General features: G+C 34.6%; 1 protein-coding gene across 1 annotated transcript; it reads right to left on the reverse strand.

The window, feature by feature from the left end:
* Window positions 1–680: 680 nt before the first annotated feature.
* Window positions 681–8,263, reverse strand: LOC131645188 (ATP-dependent DNA helicase Q-like 4A). The gene is made up of 26 exons (XM_058915851.1): window positions 8,197–8,263; window positions 7,945–8,040; window positions 7,673–7,825; window positions 7,536–7,593; window positions 7,142–7,438; window positions 6,486–6,656; window positions 6,269–6,399; window positions 5,697–6,063; window positions 5,485–5,616; window positions 5,051–5,137; window positions 4,828–4,955; window positions 4,596–4,716; window positions 4,361–4,512; window positions 4,155–4,290; window positions 3,756–3,879; window positions 3,612–3,682; window positions 3,460–3,528; window positions 3,170–3,295; window positions 2,925–3,083; window positions 2,731–2,811; window positions 2,458–2,619; window positions 2,237–2,292; window positions 1,803–1,932; window positions 1,633–1,727; window positions 1,462–1,539; window positions 681–1,384 (listed from the first exon to the last, which is right to left on the reverse strand). The coding sequence occupies exons 1-26, from the start codon at window positions 8,202–8,204 to the stop codon at window positions 1,003–1,005; spliced, it is 3,570 nt and encodes a 1,189-aa protein (XP_058771834.1). The 5' UTR covers window positions 8,205–8,263; the 3' UTR covers window positions 681–1,002.
* Between the last annotated feature and the right edge of the window lie 473 nt (window positions 8,264–8,736).

An 8,736-nucleotide genomic window follows, 5' to 3' on the forward strand; every position in this document is an offset into this window, starting at 1 on the left:
CGATAGATTCGGGATTCATGCAAAATATATCTCGAACATACTTTCCATCCTCACACCCTATATACTTAAAAGTATAGTGATGTTCATCCAATAGTTTCAACAACACTTGCATTTCAATTCTTGAACCTCTAATTGCCTTGTTAATTATGTGTCTAGCATTATATACTTGTTTAATATTTGAGATATTTTCGAATCTTTTCCGTTTCAAGATTCCAATCATGTTTTTCGGTTGAACCATGTTTATTGTCATCTCAACAACAATTTTCTTCTCTTTAGAATATAAATGAATGACATTCGGATGATCGACTAACTTGTGACTCAATCCATGATTATGAACACTGTAAATCATACTAAATGTTCAAACATTATTCGTCTTACGATACTTGTGCAACTTAAAATAACATCCACATTTTCTTGTTCTGGTGTCATCACACTTTAGCTTCCGGATAAGTTTTTTATATTCACCACTAATTTCGTATTTCATCATAACAAATGTATTTCTTCTATCATTTCTTCTATCAGAACCAGAATAAAAATTCAATTGAATTGTCTTATCAAACAAAATTATTGAATAAGGAAAGATTTTTTTAGTGTTTAAGGAAATATGTATGTTATGTGACTGCAATTTACATATCCATCAATTAGTTAAATATTAATACTCTACTTAGAAACAATTACACTAACAAGACTAATAGCACAATTGCAATTCTCAGTTTATCAAGACTGCCAACTATATACATTATCGCCAAATTGATTCACATGAGTCAATCAATTACATTGATGCCAAAGGAATAAATTAGAAAGAAAAATATCTTTATTTGTACCATTCATTGCCATCCAGTTAGTTATCCACAGTTTTTCTGGTTGATCTGCTTTTACTATTTATCTTCCTGCAATGCCCTGTTGGTACAAGATTCTGTTACAACAACCTTAAATTATGGAAGGTTGATCCAAGAAAATCCCAATAACATTCATGTCATGAAGGGACCAATACAATAATTATCAAGATGATGTCCATTGAGGTAGTACTCTTCCTGCAGGATTTGTAACAGTTACTTTATCTATTACGACATTTTCAATGTTGACACAGTCTAGGTCCTCATCAAGGCACCCGTGGAAATAATCCTCCTCTTCTTCTGAATCGGATATTACAACCTTTCTGATTTGTCTCTTTACCGTCCTTTTCTTGGAGGGACCGGTACTTTGGATTAAGACCTCATCATCCTCAGCATTTGAATCTGGGTCTCTATTTGCCGCTCGTCTTCTTTTGGCCGAATCAGTGCTGCCTTTGCCGCCACTGCTGTTTTTATCTGTATTGTAGTATTCGTGTATGGTATTCTCAATGGTTTCAAGTAACCGATCCCCATAATTGTTTACTTTAATCCTGTGTTATAGCAAAACGTCAATGAAAACAGGTTCAGTATCGTCAAGGACATTGTAATATTCCTAGAATGAACTTACTTGCCAATGCCATTGATATCAAGAAGTTCTTCCTTTGTTCTCGGTACTTTCTTGCTTATCTGCTGCAACGTAGCATTGCTAAATAGAAACAGCAACATATTAGATGCTTTAATACAAAGGGGTTAAAAGCTAAACTGATTCTTGTTAAAGAGAATAAAAATAATAACTTACCCAAATATGTGGTGAGCATAAACACCCTCTCCAGCTTCTCTACAGAGAGCTGTCCGCAACATCCGCAGAGCAGTGTACAACTTAGCTGATAGATTCTGAAATAGGTTTTTCATAAGTATAATCCTAACAGTTAGAAATTTTAATAAACCCGGAAAAAGAAAATCTTATACCAAGTCTACTTCGGTTTGAGGTTCGTCAGGGATATCAATGGGAAGATTCAGCTTCGTAGATGTCAGAGAACCTCTGGCTGGAGTTAAATCACATTTCAAGGGCTTTGATGCTTTCGCAGAAGACGGGAATCTGAAGGAAAAAAAAACAAGTTAAAGATGCCGCTGAGCAGAATATGAATAGATGAAAACATGCATGCAAAGTGAACTTGAGGCCAGAATAGGCTGAAATAGAAATTCAGGTGAAATTGAGATCAAGTTAAATATATCCGAGGCTTACAGCATCGACACCCTACTCTGGCAAATGATATCAGATTTTATATAAGCCGTCACAAACAAAAGTAAAACGAAATTTCATGTTAAGTTGTTTAACCAATGAGCATTGGCACCCTGATTCACAAATTTAAACATTAAATGGCTTGATCAGAAAGGCAAACCTCAATATAATTCTTTGCCCGCCAAACAATACATTACGGACCTTCTGCTCATTTACCTGAAAAACAAGTTAGAGAATTAGACAGCTCACAGTTACTGGGATATAATTGTGGAAAGTAACTAAGAAGCTATATCACACATTTGAAGCACAATAAGAAAACATGTATATTTTTAGAACAAAATTGCAGCATACAAAGATATTAAAGTAAACTGAGTCGGGTACCTTCAATACTGATGATACTGATCCATAAAAATCACTTTTCTTTACCTCCTCCGCAAGAAAATCCTCAACAACAAGATGATGCAATATACGGGAAGCCTCACCCTTGGCTAGATGCTTCCCGGCACCATGAAGGCGCACAGTCTCGTGTCGGTGTTTCTTGACCTAATTTTGATGTTGAAAATAAAATATTAAAGAAGATAAGTAAGGCTCTTAGCAAAAGAAAGAATAACAAAGAATGAAAAACAACAAATATGATAATGCTTATTGGCATACCATCTGGCTTAAGGAACCACGATAAACCTCTAATATATGAGATGCCGAGACCTTCTGTCCCGTTAGCTTAACGAGTTCAACCTAAACAGATGACAGTCAAAACTGAGAACAAGTAGACTCAAGTATTATAAACTAATAAAAATTCATGAAGTGGAAGGGTGAAAACAATATAAGGATAAAATATGATTCCAAACCAATTGCTTTGCCGTTTCGGTAACATCCTTCTCAATGAGACTTGTGACCTTCATGCAATTATCACATGTTTTCTGACAGGTTGAAGAATCAAACTTCTCCCCAAAATGAACGAGCTGAATAAAGCGCCGACAATCAACATCATTTTCACAATAACCGACCTGAGAAAGACCAAGAAGAAGATTTAGAAATAAATATTGCCATGTGTGTATAATGTAGTATTTGAAAGTACTTAAAAATATAGTACCATGCGCAAAAGGTTTTCGGTGTTTGTCTCCAGTAACCTTCCTGGATTCGCATTTAAACGACTGTATCCAGATGTCATGGGACTTTGCTCCACCGTACCTACGCTTAACATATGCTTAACTCGAATCTGTAAACATGAGATAAATCAAGATATAAGAAATAAAGGAAGGAGAATATACTCTAAGTTGTCCCTTGTTTCATATGATGCTGGCAAGTGATAAGAATGATATACTAGTTTCCGAAAAAGATACAAATTTATATTCAAGTAGTAGTGTTGTAATCAGTACTAACATAGTCACTGTAGCTATAATATAATACACAGGAAGCAGGCTGACCATCTCTACCAGCTCGTCCACATTCCTGAAAGGAAAAACATTGAAGTACATGTAAGCCGAAAGAATCAAAACCCATGTCTAATACATTCTTTGAAAATCTACGGGTACCTGATGATAACCTTCAATAGATTTTGGGAGGGAGTGATGGATTACAAAGCGGACATCAGGTTTGTTAATCCCTGAAACGTCAATTTTAAATATATTTCATTCAACTAATCAATGCAAAAAGAAGCTCCAAAGATGCAAACATACCCATTCCAAATGCAACAGTAGCGCAAATAATATTGATTTCATCTTTGCTCCATTGTTTTTGAACAAAAGAACGTTGAGCAGGATCCATATTCCCATGATAAAATGCACATTTATGCCCATATTCCTGAACAATGCACAAAACCAGATAATGAATTCAGAAGCCAAACAATTAGCTGTCACCTTTGCATTTACATAAAGAGTGCAGGAAGGTCACAAGAGTTTAGTCATGGTTTATCAAATCCCATAATCATGCAGAAACAATGAAACACATACAACAAAGAATGATGAAAGGGGAAAGATAGAGATAAAGAAAAGCTAGAACACACAAGAAAATCAGACTGTTCATCACATCAATCCTTTAAAACACTCGAACAGGTATGGAGCAGTGAGAAGATTAACCTGTAATTTTTCAGCAGCCTTTTCACAGTCCATTCGTGAAAGACAATAGATGATGCCGCATTCATCAAAATGATTTTCCTTAATAAATTTGTCAATATCCTCCAAACACTTTTTGGTCTTGGGAACAACAGAATACCTGCAAAGTTCAAATCAAACATGATTTATCCATTCAAGGTTTAGTAAAAGTTGGTATTTGTTTAACACACCGTAAATTTGGGCGATTAAAACTTTGCCGAAAAACAATGCAGTTAACAAGACCGAGTGCTTGCACAACATCTTCTTTTACACTAGCTGTTGCTGTAGCTGTTAAAGCTAAAACAGGAGTATTTGGGAATTTTTGTTTCAATACACCAAGTCCCTGGGAGAATTAAAGAATTAATTACAATTTAAACAATATATCACATGATATTGCATCAATTGGAAAGGTATAAAAGCTCCAACCTGATAATCTGGTCTAAAATCATGCCCCCATTGACTCACACAGTGAGCCTCATCAATTACAATCCTTGAAAGCAACTCACGAAAATATAAACTCTCTAAGTGTCGCAGAAGATTATCACTTCTGCAGTCCGTATAAAATAAAAGTAGCGTTATGAAGTGAAAAATATGGTTCTTAAGCAAAAATGTGTGCATACCAAAAAAAAGTCAAAGAGCTATCAACAATGATACTAACCTGGCAATCTTTTCGGGTGTCACATATAACAACTTATATTTACAATAATCAGAATTAAGTTCTCTAAGAATCTCTTGTTGTTCAGTCCATTCCATGTTGGCACTTAAATAAGCAGCAGGTATGTTTGCCTTTTTGACAAAACAGAAGGAGCAAATAAGCAAACATGCATCTATGAGAAAAATACATGTAGAATAAAAGCATATCATTTGAAAATTACTAATACCTGCAATAGGTGCATTATTTGATCTTGAATAAGGGACACAAGAGGAGAAATTACTAATGTTATGCCTGGATTAATAAGAGCTGGTAGCTGCATCGAAAGACAGTACAAAGTTGTAAGGAGACGGAAATATCTAACTTTTCCATTACTGTGTAGGTATATAAAGAAACTAAATCAAATCAACATAGGATTGCAATACAACTTTGTAAGAACACAGTAATGTCTAACTTTTCCATTACTGTCAGAGGATTGCCATAAAATATTAACTTTGTAACAAAGAAACTAAATCATAATTCATAATGCCAGGGTGGTTTAGATATAATAACAAAAATGGACACAGATCCAGCACTAAAACCAGTTAAGTTGAATCTATAGACTACTTGTGAATGAGAAAGGAAGAAGGCTGTAACTCAAGACCTCTTGAAAAATCATATTACCTGATAGGTGAGACTTTTTCCTCCACCAGTGGGCATCAAAACAAAAACATCACATCCCTTCATCGTGGCATTAATAATCTCTCTTTGATTTGGGCGAAATGAGGGATTTCCAAATACTTTTTTATTATTAACCTGAAAGCAAGAAAAGAAAAATATATAAAACAATGATGAGTTGTATACAGTAGAATCTGGCAAAAATTCACTTTAAATACCTCTAATTCTCTAGTCCAAGAAAAATCACGACTGCTCCACTGTCTATCTCCACAGCCTTCACTATAATTAACATCAATAATCTTTGGGATGAATGGCTCTCTCTCTACTGGACCTGGCGGCATGCCAGACATGTCTGCAGAAAAGAACGAAGACTGGTACGATGGCTCATATGTCCCTTTCCCTATATAAGACTGGGCATCATATCCATTTGGTCCACTGTTGATGACATTTCGCTGGGGTGTTTCATACACAGAAGATGTAGGTGGTGCCATGGATCTAGCAAAATGTGACTTTTGTCTTTCTTCTTCAAGATTACTGGAATGAATATATTTTTCAAGCTGTTGAATTTGCTTATTCAGCTGTGACCTAGCATTAGCAACAAATTTTACTTTCAACCCAATTGATATTCAGTTCAAAACAGATAGAACAATTTTTTCCAAGTATAATAATGAAGCATAATAATAAAAGTAACTATGATGGAGCCTTTAGCAATTTTCTTGAATGCAGTATATATTTAAAAATGAAAATGCCATGGAGGGGAAATAATTCCAAGGTAAACGTAAAGGCACACCTGTCTTGGCGAAGCTTTTCTATCTGCACAGAACTGAGATTTTCAACATTGTCAAGCAGTTCATTAGAGATTGCAATAAGATTATCCTTAAATTCTTGCAAATGACTTGCTGCTTCGGGGCATAATCCTAACTGCATCCAGTTTCAAAATTAGGCATATCAATCTAACAAATGAGCAAGGCAAATCATGACACAAAAAAAACACATCCAATCAATACCTTGTATCCGTGGATGCAATCCAAGCACAGCTCGGGTGGCAAAAAAGTATCTCCCTGTCTGGCAAAGTTATCCTTATCTGGAGTTGGTACAATAGAAGGAAACTTGGACATCGGAGGTTGAGGAGTGCATGAGGACTGGTATTTCTCAACAATTTGGTCAACATCAATGCTCTAGAAGAGAGATAATGCATGAAATTAATGAAGAGAGAGACATTCTTATCTATATGGATGTAAACAGTTAAGACTTAACAAAAACTTGAGTAATGGACTTAGAAAAATAAATAAAAGAAAAGCAAAACAGAACAATCAGCAAACAAACGGGAATAAAAGGGCAGAATTGCAGTGTCAAAAGTGCGGAACAGTTTCAACTTCACAAAAAAGTTGGGCAACCTACATTACCTTCTAGTTCAATTATTCAATGTTAATTCATCGGCAAAGTCATAAATTTAAACTATCTTAACTAAAATTCCAAATCAAGTCAACTAAAAATTTAGTAAGCCCTTTGATGTTATAATTGGTTCCTTTAACCACATGAAAAACAAACATGTTTAACACCAAGACAGACTTTATACTATCGGTCTCCCAATTTGCCTGCCTTGTAACAAAGATCAAAATAAATTTGACCCAGTCAGATCAACCAAAGCACGCTAAATTACCTCGAGTATGTCATCATCATCAATATTAATATTATCAGCTACAAATTTTGTAGACTCTTTGGGTTGGCCTGTGTACTTTGCGTGATTGTTCACCGAACTATCTACAACCCGAGCAGTATGATTAATGACAGTTGGAGTTGTTGTAACATTAGAACGGTTAACCTTGTCATTCTCATAGTTTCCTTGTAAGGAAGCTACTGTCCTGTCATTGTGAAACTGAGAAGTAACTTTAACATGTTTTCCGGGTTGGACATAATTCTTGCTAGATATCTGTAGGCTTGGAAGCGCAAGCCAGGCCTATTGGAAATTGTTTCAAATGAAGTCAATGCCAAACAATAGAAGTTTAAAATACGAAAATCAAGCATTTATTTAAGTAATTCAGATTTTCAGATACCTTATCAGCCTGTGCTCTTTGTGAACTTGGAATATTTTGACTTTGTCGGAGTACAAACCTAATCGAAATTATGTGTGTGAGAGAGCAAGTTGAAATTGTGTTAGAAATAACTGGAATAGTAACAGTAGAGAAGATACCTGCTATTACCGGAACCGTCTACTGGTTTGTTAGTTGGGAGAGAAAAGAGGAAATTGGAGGTCAAAAACTTGGCCTGGGAAGAGAAATTGCGGTGAGCATTAGCGTGCTGCAACCAATTGAGCTGAGGAATCTGAACACCTTTGGATGAATTACTGTGAATATATATTCAACAAAAATTTCATTAATATTGTTATAATAATAATATAATTATGATAATCGGTAAAAATTGGAAAGCGAAAAAGGATTGAATGAGAAGAAGAAGAAGTGTTACCTTTGTTGCATGATTTGAATACGAAAAACAACGAAGCATTCGATTGGCGATTTGAGCGATTTGGAGAATGGAGAAGACGGAAAAGTTGAGGAAACCCTAGAAATGAGAAAAGCGAAGAGATTGAGAATGATAATGAGAGAGAAAGCGCGAATGATTGAACGTGAAGTGAAGAGAGGAAATGGAAGCAGTGAGTGAGTGAGTGAAGTGATGGATTCGGACGGAGAGGGAGATGGGTTGAAAATGTTCCGTTACCGTCGCATCTGAGTGGCGGGAACTACTTCCTCCAAAAATCAAACCTAAAATTTTCAATCTATTTTCATTTTATCTCGTTTACCATTCTAATTTTTTTTTATTTCAATTATCGAGTAATATTATATATATTTGATTCTTTGACATTTTTTGAATTTACTTAAACATTAACTAATTTGGAATGAATTGGATTGGAATATAATAAGTCTATTATAAATTATAAATATATATAAAAGTTAAAAGTATTTAGAAAAATCATGTATATCTTTTTATCTTTATTTTAAAACTTTTTTTATTTCTGAGTTAAAAGTGTCTAATTACACACTTGTTTCAATTAATTGTATTTGATATTTAATGTATTTGATATGTCACTTCAACAGTTTTTTTTATTATATTTCATTTTATTTAAATATCTTATTTTTTAAATTTATCACGCTTTAATATGTGGAAAACATAATTTCAAGTTCAAACTTAATTACTTGGACAGTGAAAAGTCTCAGAACATTTTCTTTCATAATCCTGTTACAAACTCTCTCTCTCTCT

The sequence above is a fragment of the Vicia villosa genome, linkage group LG1 (assembly GCF_029867415.1).
Source record: "Vicia villosa cultivar HV-30 ecotype Madison, WI linkage group LG1, Vvil1.0, whole genome shotgun sequence".
Classification (NCBI taxonomy): domain Eukaryota; kingdom Viridiplantae; phylum Streptophyta; class Magnoliopsida; order Fabales; family Fabaceae; genus Vicia; species Vicia villosa.

What these genes read in the sequence shown, in the direction of transcription:
- LOC131645188 (XM_058915851.1), bottom strand. An exon ending in AAATAATGCACCTATTGCAG is followed by an intron (nt 4,956 to 5,050) that starts GTATTAGTAATT and finishes TTTGTCAAAAAG; the next exon opens with GCAAACATACCTGCTGCTTA. An exon ending in CCGAAACGGCAAAGCAATTG is followed by an intron (nt 2,812 to 2,924) that starts GTTTGGAATCAT and finishes TCATCTGTTTAG; the next exon opens with GTTGAACTCGTTAAGCTAAC.